The sequence below is a fragment of the Nicotiana sylvestris genome, chromosome 5 (genome assembly GCF_000393655.2).
Source record: "Nicotiana sylvestris chromosome 5, ASM39365v2, whole genome shotgun sequence".
NCBI lineage: Eukaryota > Viridiplantae > Streptophyta > Magnoliopsida > Solanales > Solanaceae > Nicotiana > Nicotiana sylvestris.
Window position 1 is genome coordinate 176,200,580 of NC_091061.1, and position 21,512 is coordinate 176,222,091.

General features: G+C 37.8%; 1 protein-coding gene across 1 annotated transcript; it reads left to right on the forward strand.

The window, feature by feature from the left end:
- The first annotated feature begins 7,736 nt into the window (after positions 1 to 7,736).
- LOC138869698 (uncharacterized) lies at positions 7,737 to 9,739 on the forward strand. The gene is made up of 2 exons (XM_070147341.1): positions 7,737 to 7,781; positions 9,410 to 9,739. Exons 1-2 carry the CDS (start codon positions 7,737 to 7,739, stop codon positions 9,737 to 9,739), a joined length of 375 nt encoding a protein of 124 aa, XP_070003442.1.
- Positions 9,740 to 21,512: the final 11,773 nt, after the last annotated feature.

The window sequence follows — 21,512 nt, forward strand, 5'->3', positions numbered from 1 at the left end:
AATATATATCATATCATATCATGATTTATAAACACATATAGAAGGAAAGCTACTTGTTCAAAAGATTTAAAAAGGTAAATATATCAAAATTATTGTAACAAGCTGGTATATATGATATTTAGAAATATCTACAAGGAAAAGTCATATATATGACTCCCTAATAATAAATTCAATTTAGATGCAGATCCTTTCTTTTCTCCATTAGATTTCCTTCCTTGTTTGTCCTGCATTTTAAAGCAACACATTTAAGTACTTTCTAGCTTCTTTTACTTTTATCTTGAGCCGGAGTATATCAGAAACAACTTCTCTACCTTCACAAGATAGGTTATGGTATGCGTACACTCTATCCCTCCCCCTCCCTCAAACCCTACTTTGTGAGATTATACTGGGTTAGTCGTTGTTGTTGTTGTTGTTGTTACATATAAGTACTTCTTAACCAGTTTATGTAAGTCTTTCAATTTCCAATCGCTTACCAAAATAGGCGGATTTGACTTATATCCATTAACAGCGTAAAACACTATAATGTATTTATTTTGTTGTACCAGGTAAACTGTCTTACTTTTTAGGTTACTAATCTAGCTTTTTTGGTGTTTTATGATAGTTTAAAAACTCTTTTACCTTGTTATCACGTAGAAGTTAAAGTCTTTCTTACTCTCCAATTTTGATAAGAACTGGTAGTCATTTTGTATATAAAAGAATATGATTTTTATTCTATTTTACTATTGTTTTCAGGTGCAGCTTATGTTGGTAGAATAACGAATATTTTAGGTAGCAGACGAAGCAAGAAGTAGGAAGCAATTTGTTATGGTTTTGGTAGTTCAATGGTTGGTTGGCTTGCAAGTTTCGAGTCGTACATTAGGTAACTATTTGCTGTGATAGATGATCTTTACGATTTTCTTTGTTCATGTGCTTTTCTTTTGCTTTCAGTTTTTGGTTATGTTACGTTAACTTTATTTCATGACATTTATCATGCATTATGATGGTAGGATATAATTGCGTATTTTAGTCGCTTATTATACTCTAATTTGCTATATTTTAATTGAGTTTGAGCTTTAATCGCTAGTGTTTTGCACTAATTGCGTGTTTTGTGCCTTGTAGGAGTGATTCTGAGCTATGTAGATGTTATGGAATGATTTCGAGCTATTTGGAGCTTTGAAGTATGAGTAAAAGCTCAAGGGATTAAGCAGAGATCGTGTTCGGGGGTCGAGGAACAGTTCTGGACGTTAAAATTCAAGGAAGAAGCAACTACTGAAGAAATGCACTAGTGCGAGGCACTGTGCGACGCATTAGTGTAATTTTATGTCAGAAATTTCCTAAGTTCAGAAACTGAGTTTTTTTTTGGTCTGACAGGAAAAAGCACTAGTGCGACGCACAGGGCGACGCACGGTGCGATGCATGAAAAGCAATAAGTTTGCAAGTTTCCTATTTCAGCTAGGAAAAAGGAGATTTTGTCTTGGCCCAACCCTACTTGGTATAAATACATGTAAAAACGTTATTTTGAGAACTTTTTACGTACCTTAGACCTAAGGAGACTATTTTGGAAGGAGAGAAGACGTTGGGAACATTCTTTGGAGGAGAAAATCACCGAGTTCTTCGTTCCTTCATTTTTTCTTTGTAATTTATTTATGCAAAATACTTGGAAAGGTTTTACTACGAACATGAGTGGCTAAGCACTCTAGTTTCTAGGGTTGTGGTTGACATGATTATTAACGTATATTAAGTACATCTTCGTTGATTTGGATTATCATCTTGTTGTTGTTTCTTTAATTCTAGTTTTAACTTGTGAATTATTGTAACTACCAATTCACCATACTATCTATGCTATGCTTAGGAAAGTTGTATTTAGATTAGAGTTGAATTGTGAAGAGAGCTTGTTTCTGAACTCGTGGCTCGGGGAAAGATTTCGCGATTAGGATAGGAATATACCTAACGGTCTTGCTTAGTTAAATACTGTATTGTATTCGTTCATGATAGACTCAATACCTAGGAATATAGGATTGATATATATATATATATATATATTGTGGACAAACGAGCAGTATTGTGGGAACATACTATTCTTATAAACGAGCTGGTTAAATAGCAACCATAGATAATCTGGATTAACAAATGTGATTATTGAACTTAATAGGATTGATAAACCAATCACAACCCTGTAATTTTCATCTCCTCTGAATTAAAATCTCATCATACACATTTGCACTCTTAATAAATTAGTTGTTACTTGTTTAATTTTCGAAATAGTAGATTAATAGAAAAACATCACTCTTGATTATCTTGGACAATTAACTGATTTTAGTTTGCTTAGTTAACCATTAATTTAATTCTCTGTGGGTTCGACATACGACTTTCGAGTCACTTTATTACTTGACGGCCATGAATACTTGCATGTACTTGGGGAACCAACAAGTTTTTGGCGCCGTTGCCGGGGACTTAGTTATTGATTGTTTATTTAAGTTAAGCTTTTATTCGTTATTTGTTCAAGTTTTAATTTTTAGTTTGCTTTATTTATGATAACACATGCTCTTCTCTTGAATGCAGAGGAGTAGAAGCATAAACAATCTCCTTCCTCTTGATCCTGAAATCGAACGAACACTTTACAAAGTGAGGAGGGAAGTCGAAGCTAGAACTAGAATTGAAAGAGAGTTTGACATCGTAGTTCAATCACATCCAATAGAGATGGCAGGTAATGAAGAGCGTCCGGTGATAGAAGCTGCAAGGCCCAATCTGACTAATATGACTCTGGCGATTGTGAAGCCTGATATCACGGGTCACTTTGAACTCAAACAATACATGGTACATCTGATTCAATCCATAAGGCAATATGTGGGTCTATCTCATGAAGACACGCAGAGGCACATTCAGAATTTCCTGGAAATTACGGACACTTAAAATTATTCGAACGTTTCCAAGGACTATGTCAGGCTGACACTGTTTCCCTTTTCATTGCTGGGGGAAGCTAAGAAATGGTTGCAAAAGGAGTCCGCGAACTCAATCAATACTTGGGATGATCTAACAAGGAAATTCTTAATCAAGTTTTTTCCCACTAAGAAGATAAAGTCCCTGAGGAGACATATTCTTGGGTTTCAACAACGAGATGACAAGACTCTTCATCAAGATTGGGAAAGATACAAGAAACTACTCAGAGACTGCCTACATCATTGTTAAACTGATGAGGTGTTGGGCCACACTTTCGTTGATGGGTTGGACGAGGCATCAAAGATGAATCTTAACTCAGCATGTGGAGATAGTTGCATGCAAGACCGTATAGTGAGATCCAGATCCTACTAAACAATTTTATTGCTAATGATAATAATTGGCAAGGAGATGGGGAACCACGAAGAGCACTTAGAAAAAAGGCAGCAGGTGTGATTGAGCTTGATGATTTCTCAGCCATGAGGGCAAATATAGCAGGATTAGCAAATCAGATGAACAAAATGACAATGCACCAAGCACAACAAATGCAACATGTGCAACTGATATCTACTTGCTACAAGTTATATGGTGAAGGTCACACAAGTGACATATGCCCCTTGAATCCTGAATCCATCTACTATGTGGGGCAACAAGCTAGAGGGCCGATGAATCAAAATGCTCAATATGGTAATACATACAATCCAAACTGGAGGAATAATCCTAACTTCTCTTGGGGTGGAAATCAGAATATAAGGCCTCAAGCTAATTACCATCTGCCATCTAAACCCCCACAATAAGCAAAAGAGAGTTTGACTGATATGATGAAAAAGCTCTTACAAGACAATCAGAAAGTATGGCTGAGAATCAACAATTACGCACAGTTCAGAAATCTAGAGAGGCAGTTTGGGCAAATGGCTAACAATCAGAATACTAGACCTGCTGGAGCTCTTCCAAGTGATACAGAAAAAAATCCTCAAGTTAATGCAGTGACATTGAGAAATGGGAGAGAGTTGGTAGAAGTGCCTAAGAAGATAAAGGAGCAGTTTGGGCTCGAAGATGAAAGAGTGCCAAAACTTGTAAAGGTATATGAGAGAAACAAAACAGAGTCTGAACACATATTAGAGAATGTGTCACCCCTTTTCCTCAAAGAGTGAGAAAGAAGAATGATGACCACATGTTTCACAAATTTCTAGATATGATGAAACAGATATACTTGATCATCCCTTTGGTGGACATGCTCCGTGAGGTACCAAAATATGCAAAATATATTAAGGATATAGTGGAAAATTAGAGGAGGTTAACTGAGTTTGAGCCCTTCGCACTTACTGAGGAGTGCACTTCCAGGATTCAACATAAGCTTCCACAAAAGCTTAAGGATCCGGGTAGTTTTACCATCCCCGTGAGGATTGATAAAATTGATGTGGGTAGAGCCTTGTGTGATTTGGGTACAAATATCAACCTGATACCGTTGTCAGTGTTCAAACAATTGGGCTTAGGACCTCCGATACCCACCACGGTAATGCTACAGTTAGCTTATAGATCTTATGTTTATCCTAGGGGGGGGGCATAATTGAGGACGTCTTACTGCAGATTGGGAAGTTTAATTTCCCTGCAGATTTTATCATCTTGGACTACGAGGCTGATAAGTTAGTTCCTATTATCTTGGGACGACCTCTCTTGGCTACTGGAGATGCAATTATCAAAGTCCGAGTAGGTAAGATGATCCATAGGGTGGACAATGAAGAAGCAGTCTTCATTGTATATCGAGCCATTCAGTTGCCACATCATTACGAGGACCTGGCCATGATTTCTATGGTGGAGATAAATGAACCAGCTGTGAAGCCAAGTGCGTTTAAAGAAGATGCACTAGAAAATGCATTGATATTGTTCAATTACTTGGAACTTAAAGAAGAGGTTGAGGAGATGTTACAAATTCTGGATGCATCTTGCGAATACATAAGAGAAAGATCTCAATTTGAGCCTCTAGATAGGCCAATCGGCCCACCCTCTAAACTCTCAGTTGAGGAGGCCCCAAAATTGGAACTTAAACCCTTACCATCTCATCTTCATTATGCATATTTGGAAAGTTCTAACACTTTACCTGTGATTGTTTCTTCTCATTTGTCTAAATTGCAGGAAGAAAAGCTCTTAAGGGTGCTGAGGGAGCACAAACATGCCATTGGTTGGACAATGTCTGACATAAAGGGTATTAGCCATGCATTCTGCATGCACAAAATACTCAAGGAGGAGGGACACAAGCCTAGCATGGAACATCAATGCCGCCTAAATCTAATCATGAAAGAGGTGGTAAGAAAAGAAGTGATTAAGTGGCTCGACGCAAGTATAGTATTTCCTATCTCCGATAGTAAGTGGGTAAGCCCGGTTCAATGTGTACCTAAAAAGGGGTATGACTGTTGTAGTGAATCAACAAAATGAATTAATCCTAACTAGGACTGTGACTGGTTGGCGAATATGCATAGATTATAGGAAGTTGAATAATGCTACACGAAAAGATCACTTCCCTCTCCCCTTCATTTATCAAATGCTTGACAGGTTAGCCGGACAGGAATACATTATTTCTTTGACGGCTATTCGAAGTATAATCAGACTATTACTGCCCCGGAAAATCAAGAAAAGACCACTTTTACATGCATTTATGGCACTTATGCATTTAAGAGAATGCCATTCGGGTTGTGTAATACACCTGCAACTTTTCAAAGGTGTATGATGGCTATTTTCATCGATATGGTGGAACAATTTGTGGAGGTATTTATGGATGATTTTTCTGTGTTTGGTTCTTCTTTTGATGAATGCTTGACCAATCTTGCTAAAGTACTTACTAGGTGTGAGGAGACTAATCTGGTACTGAATTGGAGAAAGTGCCATTTTATGGCATGTGAATGTATAGTGCTGGGACACAAGGTGTCCAAAGATGGACTGGAAGTTGACAAGGCAAATGTGGAAGTAATTGAAAAGTTGCCACCACCAATTTCAGTGAAAGGAGTTAGGATTTTTCTGGGACATGCAGGCTTTTATCATCGATTTATAAGGGATTTTTCAAAAATTTCCTCTCCTTTGTGTAGGTTGTTAGAGAAGGATGTGTCGTTCAAGTTTGACAGTGCTTGTCTGAAAGCATTCGATGAGCTGAAAAAAGAAGTTAGTGAGTGCACCAATCATAGTGGCTCCTAAGTAGAACGAGCTATTTGAGTTAATGTGTGAAGTTAGTGATGGTGCAATTGGGGCCGATTGGGCCAAAGGAGGAGTAAAATATTTCACTCCACTTACTATGCAAGCAAGACTCTCACTCCTGCTCAAATAAATTATACTGTGACAAAAACGGAGTTGGTTGCTGTAATGTGGGCGTTCGATAATTTTCGGGCCTATTTGGTTGGCACCAAAGTCATCATATAAAGAAAGATGCTAAACCAAGGCTAATCTGTTGGGTTTTACTCTTGCAGGAATTTGACTTGGAGATCCTTGACCGTAAAGGAATAGAGAATCAAGTGGCTGATCACTTATCCAGGTTGGAAACTCAGAATCATGTAGCTGAAGGAGATGTCATCAAGGAAACATTCCCGGATGAGCAATTGTTGGCCGTTACTGCTGAGAGGTGCCATGGTATACAGATTTTGTAAACTATCTAGAAAGTTGAGAAATGCTGCCTGATCTTGAACCTTATGCTAAAAAGAATTTCTTGCGAGATGTGAGAACATATGTGTGGGATGAGCCATTTTTATTCAAATCTTGTACCGATCAGTTAATGAGAATATGTGTTCCCGAATATGAAATAAATATTATCTTACATGCATGTCATGCGTCGCCTTATAGTGGTCATCATGTGGGTGACAAAATGGCAGCTAAGGTGTTGCAATCGGGTTTCTATTGGCCTAGGGTGATTAAAGATGCCCATGAGTTTGTGAGGAGGTGTGATAGGTGCAATAGAACAAGAACAATTATGAAAAGGCATGAGATGCTGATAAGTAGGGATTTTGACTACTTATTTGCGCTCTTTTACTTTCTTTTTAGACTAAAATTGATTAAAGGTATTCCCGAAAACTAATGAAATGTGTTTGCTTGCAGGAGTGTTGGAATATGAGCTAAAGAGTTGAAAATCAACTCAAGAAGGAGTAATTTTGGATAGGGACCAAAATGAGGCTAAAATGGCACAATGTAGACCGCACAATATTGAGTGCGGTCGCAGAACTTGAAGAGACCCTATGACAGAAATTCCTTTGCAAAGTGTGGACCGCACAATTCTTGTGCGGTCGCAGAAGATAAGGTTCAGAGAGATGGGATTTTAGGTCATGAGGAAATGTGGACCACACCATTATTGTGCGGCCGCAGAATGAAGAGCGCGAGCGCACTTAGAAATGTGTGGTCCGCAGAAGTCCCACAATGCCAAAGCCCAAGGTCAAGAAGTACGGACTACACTATAATTGTGCGGCCGCAAAAGCAAGGGTGCGGCCGCACTCAGAAATGTGCGGTTCGCAGAAGCTGAAGAAGTGCAACTGCAACTCAGAATTGTGCGGCCGCAGAACTAGAACCTGTCAAGCTAAGTCTCAATGTGGGGACCACACACAGAATTGTGCGGCCGAACAACCTCCGCAGGGGCAATTTTGTCAGATATTTTTAGCTTAGTATAAATAGAACTTTTGTCATTTTTAGGTCAAAATACGAGAGCCGAGGCTGAGATGGTTTTGACATGTTCAGAGAAGAAGCATTGATACTCCTGTTAGGATGTGTGAGAGGTTGGCCATGGCGAGTTTGAGAAGAGGTCGAGGTAGGCCTAAGAAGTACCGGGAGAGGTGATTAGACAGGATATGGTGCTGCTTCAGCTTACTGAGGACATGACCCTTGATAGGAAGGTGTGAGGGTCGATGATTAAGGTAGAAGGTTAGTGGGTAGTTTTTAGTTGCTCGCTGATAGTTTTAGTAGTACACATGTACCTTCATATTCTTAGATTTTTATTATGTTATGTGGTTTTGTTCGACTCAGGTATTGTATTCTCTGTTACTATTATTTGGTACTACTTATCCTTTATCTCTCTCCTTTTTTTTTCTCTTCCCTTTTTCTTCCTTTCTTGCTTTCCTCTTCTTCTTATTACCCTTCCTGAGCCGAGGGTCTATTGAAAACAACCTCTCTACCTACTAGGTAGGGGTATGATCTGCGTACAGACTACCCTCCCTTGACCCCACCTGGTGGGAACATACTGGGTTTGTTGTTGTTGTTAGGTCAAATTTTGTAAGTTGGGAGCACCTCAGCCGTTTTTATTTACTGTACTGGGTAACATTGTACTAGATTAGCTTTCAAACATTAGATTTTCTTACCTTAATCAAGTATTATGAATTCTATCTTAGTTTCTTCTTTAATTTCTTCATTTTTTATGAGTAGCTAAATTTCTAGCTAGGGTTGTGACCCAACCCTATTGTGGGTACTTGATGGGTGTTTGGTTTAGGGCTTATTTTTATTTGGGTTAGTGATATTTAGCCTAGTTCTGTCTTGAATTTAAGAATTAATGGTTGCAAACATTGATTCATGCCTATTGACCTAGCCTTTACTTGAGAAAGAGAGATTAAGTCTAGAAAAACTTGGCTAACAAGGAATTGGGGTGAACTCAAGAAAATGATAGCCCCAATTAAAAGGTTGAATCTAGAGATAGTAAGACCCGACTTGAGCATTTATCACTTGTTTTGTGCAATACCCATTTGGACTTGAGAAAGCCAAATTGGGCAAAATCGCTCTAACTGCCGAGAGGCATTGAGTGGGTAATTGCGTGTGATTGCTATATTACAATTCCGACTAATCAAACTTGCCCTATAGTTTACAACCCGTTAGGTAACCACCTAGGTGGAAGTCACGACCCTAGATCTTTTATTAACTTGAAAAACAACAATACCAAAAATATTGTTCTCTTAGCTTTTCAATTGCAAACATTAGCATAGTCATTAGAAGTAGAAAGAAATAACCAAATATGTGGAAGTGCAATCTTGGGCATATCATACAGTCACACTAGGTGTATACCTAATCCAAAATCTAACTTCATGTGGATTCGACCCCAAATTGCGTTGGGTTTTTATTATTGCTTCAACTGACTTACAATCTATATTTATGGTGTGAGTTTGGGCGACATCAGATGTCATTGCACGATATTATGGAGGTTGAAATTTTTGATGTGTGGGGAATTGATTTTATGGGTCCGTTTCCCTCGTCTAGTGGGCGTAAGTACATTTTGGTAGCCGTTGACTATGTGTCGAAGTGGGTGAAGGCCCTCTCTTCCTACCAATGATTCCAAGGTTGTGGTTAACTTTGTGAAAAAATATATCTTTACAAGGTTCGGCACTCCAAGAGTGATGATAAGTTATAGGGGCACCCATTTCTATAACAAACTATTGGATAATGTCTTAGCAAAATACGGGTCAGACATAAGGTTGCAACCGCTTACCATCCTCAGATTAGTGGACAAGTTGAAGTCTTAAATAGAGAGATAAAGTAGATTCTGGAGAAGACGGTTAGTGCAAGTAGGAAAGATCGGGCTGCAAAGCTTGACGATGCTCTATGGGCATACCAGACCGCCTATAGAACTCCAATCGGAACCTCCCCTTACAAGCTGGTTTATGGGAAAGCATGCCATTTACCGGTGGAACTTGAGCACAAGGCCTATTGGGCGATGAAGAAGCTGAACTTTGATGCAGAATTAGCAGGTAGAAAGCGGTTGATGCAATTGAATGAGTTTGATGAGTTTCGCTTGCACGCGTATGAGAATGACAAGTTATATAAAGAAATGACCAAGCGCTGGCATGATAAGCATATCCACCGCCGCTAGTTCGAACCGTGCCAATTGGTTCCCTTGTTAAATTCAAGGTTGAGACTCTTTCCGGGAAAGCTCAAATGGAGATGGTCGGGCCCGTTTGAGGTAGTGAGAGTCACTCCGCATGGTGCAATTGAGTTGCGCATCTTAGGTGGCGAGAGAACGTTCTTAGTGAACGGAAAAAGAGTAAAGCACTATTATGGAGGTGACTTTGATCGTCATAAGTCGAAGGTGTTACTTGCCAATGATTAGACGAGATTCTGTGTCGTGCCACGACGTTAAATCAGACGCTTGTTGGGAGGCAACCCAGTTTTACTACTTTATTTTATTTTTATTTTTATTCTATTATTTTTGTAGTGTTTGTTTTGATTTGTAGGATTACTAGCATAGAAAGTAAAGCCATTGTAAGAGTGCAGAAGCGATCTAGATAGTGAGAACTAAATGTGGGGTGGCCACACAAAGGACCATTCCTGGGGGAAGTCTGAGTACCTCTTGAGCCGCTATTTCTCCGGCCTTTGGCCTTTCAGGGAGTTTCTTATCCACCCTCGTTATTGTTTTGCTTTATTTGTGCATTGGGGACACTACACTCCTTTAAGTGCGGGGTGGGAAATTTCTCTATTTGTAGTAGTGTGTTAGAAAAATTTTAACTTCTTATTTTTATTTTTGTAGTTGTGTAGTATTTTAGTAGCTCCTAAGAAAAATCGAAAAAAAAGGTAGAAAAAATTAACTTTTTTTGACGATGGATCTCATAGACAGTTTTCTTGAGGGATTTAAGTCTAAAGAAAAAGGACAAAAAGATTTTCTTCATAGGTAGTGTAGTAATTCCCCTTTGATTTTTTTGTGCCGCGGTTCTTTTCCAAGGATTTTGTTTGAACCGGGTGCATTTAGTTTTATTTTTTTAGGAGTAGGAGCCATTGTGCTATGAATTGAATTGAAGCAATATCTCTTGACTTTGTTATGCCTTGAGAATAGTGAGTACTTTGGTTGAGACACTTAGGCTCAGTTCTTGACTCTTGTATAAGTACCTTAAATTGTATGATCTTAACTTTGCTTAACTGCTTTGACTAGAGTGTCTTGATGAGTCCAATCCTGAGTGAGTTATGTGCCATGTGTGTGTGAGGTTTGTGTGTTATTCTGTGCATTGTATTTGATGTCTAGAACTTATCCCGTGTGTTTACAAAGAAAAATAGTAGTTTTGTTCAGCCTTGGAAGTGATATAGGCGTTTCTTTGTTGAGCCAGATATATATATATTTTACCCGCCTAATTATTATGTATCGTAGTTAACTCTTTGAGCCTGTAATCCTATTTCTTTGGCAACCATATTAGAAGCCTTACCCATTTGTTTGAATTAACCATCTATTTGGATCTTTTCAACTCTCATGAGCATTTGAATTGTAATGAACTTTGTAAAAGTTAAAGTGTGGGGTGGTTGGTTTGGCTTTTGAATGGAACTAATGAAATAAGGAGAAAGGTGCACTATTTTTAAAAAGTAAGAGCCATTTGAATTGAAAAAGAAAGAAAAAAAATAGTTGCATTGCTGTGAAAAATATTCCTTGATAGTGGTGACTTTTGATGTAATTGTGCTTAAAGAAGTATGGAGTTAATATACATTGATGTGAAGGTAGAGTTATGGTTTGACATAAGTGTGAGGTTTTAAATATTAAAGTGTATGTATTAATGTGCTTAGGGAGATGTAGTCACTCTTATATCCAAATGTATTCTACCCGACCCATAGCCTACATTACAACCAATTAAAGTCCTACTTGATCCTAAACTGAATGAACTCGATTAGTAGAGTAGTACACTACGGGAAAGCCTATGGTGCATCCTTTTGTGTCATATGAATGTTATTTCTAAGAGTGGGTGAATTATTTCTATTTTGAGTTCCTAATTGTTCTTAAATTTTATTGTGTGTGGAACTACTCTCTTTTGTTGTGTGAGGGCACTTAATTCATGAAGGAAAGGTAATGTTATTGAACTCTATGTTAGAGTAAGTGAGTGAGTTGTGAATAATGCGTGGTACTTGTGAGTCCAATCTTGAGGTGAAAATGTTACGCACTTGTGCTTAGTCTATTTTAGAGATTCTTGGTGTGATGAGCTAGGAGAATTATTTAAAAAGGTCGTGTCTATATAAAGTGTAGTTTGATTGCTCGAGAACGAGCAATGGTTTAAGTGTGGGGTATTGATGGTAGGCTATAATTGCATATTTTAATCGCTTATTATACTTTAATTTGCTACACTTTAATTGAGTTTGAACTTTAATTGCTAGTGTTTTGCGCTAATTGCATGTTTTATGCCTTGTAGGAGTGATTCTGAGCTATATAGATGTTATGGAACGAATTCGAGCTATTTGGAGCTTTGAATTCTGAGTAAAAGCCCAAGGGATTAAGCTGGGATCGTGATCGAGGGTCCAGGATGAATTCTGGACGTCAAAATTTAAAGAAGAAGCAATTGCTGAAGAAATGCACTAGTGTGAGGCACTGTGCGTCGCACAATGCGACGCATTAGTGTGATTTTATGTCAGAAATTTCCTAAGTTGGTCTGACATGAAAAAGCACTAGTGCGACGCACGGGGCCACGAATAGTGCGATGCATGAAAAGCAATAAGTTTGCAAGTTTTCCTATTTTGGCTAGGAAAAGGAGATTTCATCTTGGCCAAACCCTACTTGGTATAAATACATGTAAAAACGTTATTTTGAGGACTTTTGACATACCTTAGACCTAAGGAGACTATTTTGGAAGGAGAGAAGACATTGGGAACATTCTTTGGAGGAGAAAATGACCGAGTTCTTCATTCCTTCATCTTTTCTTTGTAATTTGTTTATGCAAAATACTTGAAAAGTTGTTACTACGAACATGAGTGTCTAAGCACTCTAGTTTCTAAGGTTGTGGTTGACATGATTGTTAACGTTTATTAAGTACGTCTTCGTTGATTCGGATTATTATCTTGTGGTTGTTTCTTTAATTCTAGTTTTAACTTGTGAATTGTTGTAGCTACCAATTCACCATACTATCTATGCTACGCTTGGGAAAGTTGTGTTTAGATTAGAGTAGTATTGAGAGAGCTTGTTTTTGAACCCGTGGCCCGGGGAAAGATTTTGCGATTAGGATAGGAATATACGTAATGGTCTTGCTTAGTTAAATACCGTATTATATCTGTTCATGATAGACTCAATACCATAGGAATATATGATTGATATATTATGGACAAGTGAGTAGTATTGTGGGAAGATGCTGTTCATATAAACGATCCGGTTAATTAGCAACCATAGATAATCTGGATTGACAAGTGTGATTATTGAACGTAATAGGATTGATAAACCAACCACAACCTCAGAATTTTCATCTCCTCTGAATTAAAATCTCATCATATACATTTGCACTCTTAATAAATTAGTTGTTACTTGTTTAATTTTTGAAATAGTAGATTAATAGAAAAACATCACTCTTGATTATCTTGGACAATTAACTAATTTTAGTTTGCTTAGTTAACGATTGATCTAAGTCTCTGTGGGTTCGACATCCGACTTTCGAGTCACTTTATTACTTGACGGCCACGTATACTTGCGTGTACTTGGGGAACCAATGCACTAATTCATCTCAAATGATTCACCATTGTTCTTTTCCCTCAACGAATTAATTAAGTTTAAAAAATATTAGATTCTCACCCCGAAGTGGTGTGGTGACCGAATGGATGAGATTCGTTCACTGATAACGAGAGATTTTCAAATTTTAGCCCTAAAAATGGAGAAACTTCTGGTGGGAGTATTTTCTCTTTTAATAGGTAATACCCAACAAAATTCAGATTAATTAACTAGTGAGTTTCGGACACCAAATGAATAAACTGAACAACATATAGATTCTCAAGGGCCAATAAAAATTATAAAATGTAAAATTGATAAAGTATCTACACAAATCTTTTGTGAAAGTTATCTTTTGATGGTCAAATAACCTGTCAGTTAGTTGGTGCATATGTGCACTATAAGACCATTATACCCTGCTTCTTATGCCTTAGACGAAATACATTCTCATTTCTTCTTCTCTCTATCTTCTCAATTGTTGTTTCTACTCTATCATTAGCTACAATTCAACATGGTATTAGAGCGGGAATCACTAGGACTGTAATTCCGATCAATTTTCCGCTGAAACTCATATCTAACAAATTTCAATTCCGAGCAGCCATGACAGAGAATGAGGTCAGCTCGCTAGATCACAACCATTTGCTATTTCTACAAACTTCACACACTCCAGAACATGTCTTAATTCCACTCAAGCTCACAAGATCAGAAAACTACGCACTGGTGGAGCAGAGCGATGAAATTGTACTCCGGGGAAAGAGCAAGCTTGGATTTGTGGATGGATCCTGTGTGAAAAGCATGTATAGAGGTGAATTGGCGGCGGAATAGGAGAAATAAAATGCAATTGTCCTCTTGTGGATTGGTAGTACTGTCTCAATGAATCGATGTCATGTATCGTATATGCATTCATTCCGGTCATTGAGCCCGAATTGAGGATTGATTGATCTAAACCAAAGACTTGGCATCAAATGCAAAAAATGGTGTGGAATGATTTCCTAAAGATATTTGATAGGTAACATTTGACGAGAATGTATCACATTTGGACTGCTATTGCAACTCTAAGGTAGGGAATTGATTCTATCACTAGTCACTATTCTAAGATGAAGGATCTATGGTATGAACTAGATGTATTAGCACCTTTGATTGCGAAGAGTCAAGGCCTTCTATCGAACACTTGAAGAACATTCGTCTGCTGCAATTTCTTATGGGGCTAACTGAAAGCTATGGTAATATTTGAAGTAATGTTTTAGCTAAAATACCAGTGATCATTGTGAATGAAGCCTATGCAATAATCACATAAGAGTAAAGCCAAAGGAGTTTGGGAGTCACAAATACACTAAAGGATCCACTCACAATTTGGCAGGAAGAGGTCATGAATTCAAATCTAAGAAACTAGGATAATTTGTGATTACTGTGGTTATAAAGTACATCTCAAAAAAATTGTTATCAAATAGTAGGGTATCCGCCAGATATCAAAAGCAAGAGGAAAAATCAAAGTGCAGGGGGTAAGACCTATGTGAACAATGCAACCAATGAGGAAAGCAAGCACCTATGATGCCAACACAAGGAAACTTCTTTACTGAGGATCAATACAAGCAACTGGTAAATTTATTGCAGAATACTACCACAAATGACTGCTCCACAAATACTAGATGTATTATCACTTTAATGACAAATGCAGCTGCAAATGACCAGGTTTAGATAGTGGACTCAGGTGCAACTCACCATGTGACTATATTCTAGATAATCTTAGGAGTGCAGATCATAAAACATATGGAGTTCAAATGTTCAATTACCTACATGTAGTATAGCAGACATAACACATACATGAGATTCAGTATTTCTAGGGAATAACTATTGAGGGTGTTCTGTATGTGCCAGATTTTAAATTTAACCTATTATTAGTGTCAAAACTTACTAGGCAACTGGGTTGCTCAGTTGGTTTTTACCCTAATTTCTGTATATTTCAGGGGCTCTACAATGGTAAGGTAATGGATATTGGTAGAGAAAACAATGGGTTATACTTACTAAAGGAGAATCTACCAGTAGCAACAACAAGGTTTCTAAAGGAAAATGGAGAAACAACACTGTGGCATTTGAGATTGGGTCATGCATCATTAAAGTCTATGCAACACATTCTAGAATTAAAGAATAAAGTGCATAATAGAGTGAAGAACAATTGTGAGGTGTGCCCTTTGGCAAAGCAATGTTGATTGCAATTTCCGGTAAGTAGCACCAGGTCAAGTAGTTATTTTTAGCTTATTCATATGGATGTTTGAGGACCTCATAAGGTACCTACATATGACAGAAAGCATTGTTTTATTACCAGAGTAGATGACTATAGCAGGTTTACTTGGGTGTACTTAATACAGTCTAAATGTGAAGTAGTTATTGTAATAAAGTAATTTCTTGCAATAATTAGAAATTAGTTTGAAACACAGTAAAGGTTTTTAGATCATATAACGGATTGAGTTTTTTAACTCTCAATGCAATGACATGTTTGTTTCTCTAGGAATTATACATCAAAGTAGTTGCCCATACACTCCACAAAAAAATGGGGTGGTTAAACGAAAGCATAGGCATATCTTGGAGTTTGCCAGATCTTTAAAATTTCACAGCTCAATTCTTTGGATATTCTGGGGTGATTGTGTGTAAACAACAATGTATTCGATAAATAAACTTCCCACTGGTGTATTGCAAGGCAGATCACCTTATGAATTTCTCCATGGAAGACCAGCCAAGATATATTACCTAAAAGGTATTTGGCTGCTTATGTTATGCGAGCAATTTGCCAAAATGTAACAAATTCATAGCTAGGGAAAGAAATACAGTCCTTATTGGATACTCAGAAACACCAAAAAGCTATAGGCTGCATGATCTGGAGAATAAAAATATTTTTGTTAGTAGAGATATGGTGTTTAAGGAACTTAGTTTTCCTTTTGAAGAAGATGCAGACTCAGACACTTCAGAGGATCTGTTCACTTCTCAACAATCTTTTAAAGAGACTGGTGTACAATAACCACATGCAACTATAATACCAGCTACATAACAAGACATGCACATACCCACTGATGCAAGCAATACTGTAAAAGTAGAAACTGCCAGTAATGAACCATACATAGAACATGCTTGAGTTGTTGAAGAAAATGAGACGGCAGACATAGTGAATGAGAATCCTATTCCTGAACAAGTTAAGACAGCAGAATTTTAGGAACCTATCTTGGATGCACTAGAAGAAGCATCAGATGATGAGCTGCATACACCGGAAGAGGCAATAGTTGAGTTGCATGCACCACTAGCATCAACAGAAGCAGAAACTAGAAAGTCTAGTCGACAAAGAAGACCTTCTATTTGGCTTAAGGACTACATAACTTCTAGCAATCCACATAGTAATAATTCCTACTCCATTTCTACTTCCATCTCCTATGACCATCTATCACTTGCATATCAGTCCTATCTCAGTGTATTCTCAGCTCTAACTGAACCATAGTTTTCAAAGAAGTTGCACATGATCCAAGGTGGGTAGAAGACAAGGACCAAGATATTAAAGTACTTGAAGAAAATCACACCTAGGAGGTAGTTAACTTTCCAGAAGGCAAGAAACCAATTGGCTCTAAGTGGGTGTTCAAGATCAAATACAAATCAAATTGGGAAGTTGAAAGATTTAAAACAAGATTAGTTGCAAAAGGATATACTCAACAAGAAGGGCAGGACTACCATGAGACATTCTCACCAGTTGCAAAAATGGCAATTGTGAGAACTGTCCTTAGCATAGCAGCTTCAAGGGGATGAATCATTTACCAAATGGATGTCAATAATGCCTTTTTATAAGGAGATCTCTATGAGGAGGTCTACATGGTCTTGCCTAGGGTTTCTAGATACATGGGGAGAATAAGGCTTGCAGGTTATTGAAAGTACTTTATGGCTTGTGCTTCAAGACAATGAAATATTAAACTCACAGATGCACTAGTAGGAGCAAAATATCAACATAGTGCATATGATCACTCCTTGTTCACTAAGAAGACAACACAAGACATTATTGTCATCTTGGTGTATGTTAATGATCTTTTGATCACTAGTAGTAATATGTCTCTTGAGGAAGAGGCTAAGAGTACATGTAACACTCCGTAAAGACTAGGTGTGGACATATTAAATGAGTATTAATATGACTATTAGACATATGAAGTCCTATCAGGATGAGTATGGGTGAAAATAGTTATTTTGGAATCAAGATGGAGAGTGAGGTGCATAAGATTCGATAAAATCAACTAAGTTTATGGAAGGTCTGTCTTCTATAAGGATTTAGTAAACATCCTTTGGGAATTTGGGAAGATGTAAAACATGAAATTTGTTTCCCTTTGAAATATCTTTCCAACGATATATTATGGAGCCTTAACATATTTCTGAGCAAAAGGTTATGTGCGTTTTACAGGACAATGCATAGTATGCGCGTCCAGGTGCGCGCCCAGATGGTCCCGTGCACGGTTGCGCACTTGTGGCAGTACTACTGCCCTACTATGGGTGCAGGAGCACAACTATGACTTCAGGTGCGTGGGAGCATACCCAGGGAGGTCATTTTATAAGCGCTACTTTGTCCCCTACACCCCAAAACACAAAAACTTGCTCTAGAAAGGGAATCTCTCAAGAATCTAACTCCTCAAATGTCCCTCCACCATCCAAGTTAAGTTCTATTGGTAATTCTAAGTTTATTTCAATTCTCCAACACCTTATTAACATGGGTAAACCCTTCAAATTAGACATTCGATTGGGACATCAGTTTTGAGAGAGGAAACCCTACAACTCAAATTGAAGAGGATTGAACGTCAAAAAGGTAGTATCTTCACCCTCTACTTGATTATAGTAGTGGATTAATGATTATAGACTCTAGCTCATGAGATATGAGTTGATGAGTTTGATAGGAAAATATGAACGGTTATGGATTTGGGTTGTTGATTGTTGATTATTAGCTAAGGGTATTGTTTATCTTATGGGTGATGAAGAATGATATTGATTATAAGAAATTTGAGATTTTAAAATTTATCTTGGAGCAAGAGAATGAGTTATTGGATGTAGAAACATCATTAATGAGGGTTATGAGGCTTTACGCCTATAAAGTGTTTGATGAAATGTCTAAGTAACTAAAATATGAGTATTATTGCTAATATGAAATCCTTTTGACTTGTAGTGATATAGATTAAAGTTGAAAGGATTGGCGAATATTGTATTACGCTCAAGAGAAAGAAGTTAAAGTATGTGAGGCTAACTCTCTATGTTTGGGAATGTTAATAATTCTCCCTACACATTTATTTTACGATGTTACTACTTGCCTCAGAAATATAGTTAAGCCTAGTTCCTTGAATAGTTGCACAACTTCTATTATCTAGCTTCATAACTCGTTCATGACTTATATTCTGAATGTTGTGAGCTTAGTGTGTAATTAATATAGACTTGAGTTTGATGCCTATGAGCCTAAGTCTAGATTATTCAGCATGTCATAAACAATTGAAGTTTCAGTTTTCATAATTAGTTCAAAAATACATGTATCAGTCTAGTCCTATTCAGTATTCCAGTATCATGTAACTCAATATGATTCAGTATTTCAGCATCACATATTGCAGGATGATTTTCAATTTCTGAACTTAAATCCCTGAATATTGAACACCTGTATTTGGGCCTAAGGCCGTAGTTTATATACTTTATGCATATTTGGGCCTAATGCCGTAGTTTATGCTTTATGCATGTTTGGGCCTGAGGCCGTAGTTTATACTTTATGCATTTTTGTGCCTGAGGCCGTAGTTATGTATACGTATACTTGGGCTTGAGGTCGTAGCTTGTGCACATATATATTGGGCCTGAGGCCGTAATTTATTCAGATAAATAGGTTGTTCATCATTCAGAAGAGGGAGCATTCATATCCTTACTTTCTTTGTTCAGTTCAGTTATCAGTTATCATTTCAGTTATGAATTATCAATTCTCAGTTATCAGCTCAATATCAGTTTCAACATTTATATTTCTTTCTTTCAATTGCTTTACATACTAGTGCAATTCAAATGTACTGACGTCCTTTCACGACCCCAAAACCAACGCGGCCGTGATGACACCTATCATGAAACTAGGCCAACCGACACAATCACAAGTCAAACCAATATTTCAAAATAAGGACGTTTTAAGCTATTAAGTTAAATAAACTCCCATAACATGAGTCTAAATAACAAGTGCGGAAAGAAAACACAATTCCGACATCGGGGTGTCACAAGTCACGAGCATCTACTAAGGTCTAAATACAACAAAGACTATCACAGTCTGGAAATATACTAGAAACAATTTATGGAAGATAAGAGGGAGAAGGGCAAGGCTGCGAACTCCATACAGCTACTTTGCTGACTCCGAAAGACCCGCTGGATGAAAGATCAATGCTCGCTATCTTGACCCGCAACTCCTGGATCTGCACACAAGGTGCAGGGAGTAATGTGAGTACGCCAACTGAGTAAGTAATAAGAGTAAATAAAGACCGAGCAGTAAGAAAATACATAATCCATGTCAGAACACCACAGTAAGTACAATATGTTTCCAAAATAGTACATAAATCAAATACATTTCGTTAAAACTCCAATTTCAATAAAAATCCTTTGAAAAATGTCTTTCTAACAGTTTCAAAAAATAGTTCAATGAAGTTTGGAATAAAAATGACGAAAATCATAAATAGCCCCTCGACCACCACAAGTATCATAAACCGCCCCTTGGGCACAACATCAATCAGGACCAGCCCCTCGGGCTACCTCACAATCACTCGTAATCAGCCCCTCGGGCACAACATGAATCAAGAACAGCCCCTCGGGTAATATAATATCACTCACTTTGGGTACCCGTGCTCACTGAGTGTGTACAGATTCCGGAGGGGATCCTATTGCCCAAGCGCTATAACAAGCCATCTCGTGGCATAATCAATCAGGCCCTCAACCTCACATAACAAGCCACCTCGTGGCATAAATCATTTAGGACCTCTACCTCACAAAATCATGAAACAGTAACAATATGCTGCGACGTGTAGCCAGATCCCATAAGTATCTTCACAAAACATTCCCTTGGCCTCTCTTAGTTAGAAACCTCTGAAGCCACTCGGGCTAACAGTAAAACAGGGTGCTCAGCCCAAAATATCATTTTATGCGTCAAATCAGAGTAAATAAGACTGAGTTATAAAATCAGTAAAACATAGCATGACTGAGTACAGATATTAAATCAAAACAGTGAGGAAATAATGAAAAGCCCCTAAGGGTCCAATCATCTTGGCACGAGGCCCAAATATGGCATCCAGCCTAAAACACAGTAATACTTTCCAAAGCACAATAGTATCAAATAGTTTTCAATCAAATATGTGACTTAATAGTCGTACGGGACGGACCAAGTCATAATCCCCAACGGTGTACTTCCCCACGCTCATCATCTAGTGCGTGCGTCACTTCAAAGTAGTGAAACGATGTGAAACTCGGGGTTTCATACCCTCAAGACAAGACTTACAGTTATTACTCACCTCAGACCGGACAAAACTCTAGCCTACGATGCTCTTGCCTCTCGACTCAGCCTCTAAATGCTCCGAATCTAACCAAAATCAGTATCACATCATTAATACACGCTAAAGGAATAAAGTTCATGCGAAAAATATCAAATTAACTCAAAAATCCCGAAATTGGCCAAACCCGACCTCTGGGCCCACGTCTCAAAATCTAACAAAAATCATAAAACCAAAATCCTCATCCTCTCACGAGTCCATACATAATAAATTTACCAAAATCCGACCTCGATATCAAGATTTTCATTGACGATCGGAAAAAACCAAATTCCAGTTTTGCCAATTCAAGCTTAAATCTACCACGGACCTCCAAATTCCATTCCGGACGTGCTCCTAAGTCCAAAATTACCCAATGGAGCTAACCAAATCATAAAAATCCAAATTCAAGATTGAATACTAAAAATTCAAGACTGGGTCAAACCTTTCAAATTTAAAGCTTCAAGCTGAGAATCATTCTTCCATATCTATTCCGATTAACCTGAAAACCAAAACTAATGATTTACATAAGTCATAATACATCATACGAGGTTAGTCATGCCTGAGAACTAGCGAGCGAAGTGCAAATTCTCAAAATAATTGCATGGGTCATTACACATCATTTTTTGCCCGGGGCCTGCATCTCACGATGCAGGTAATGA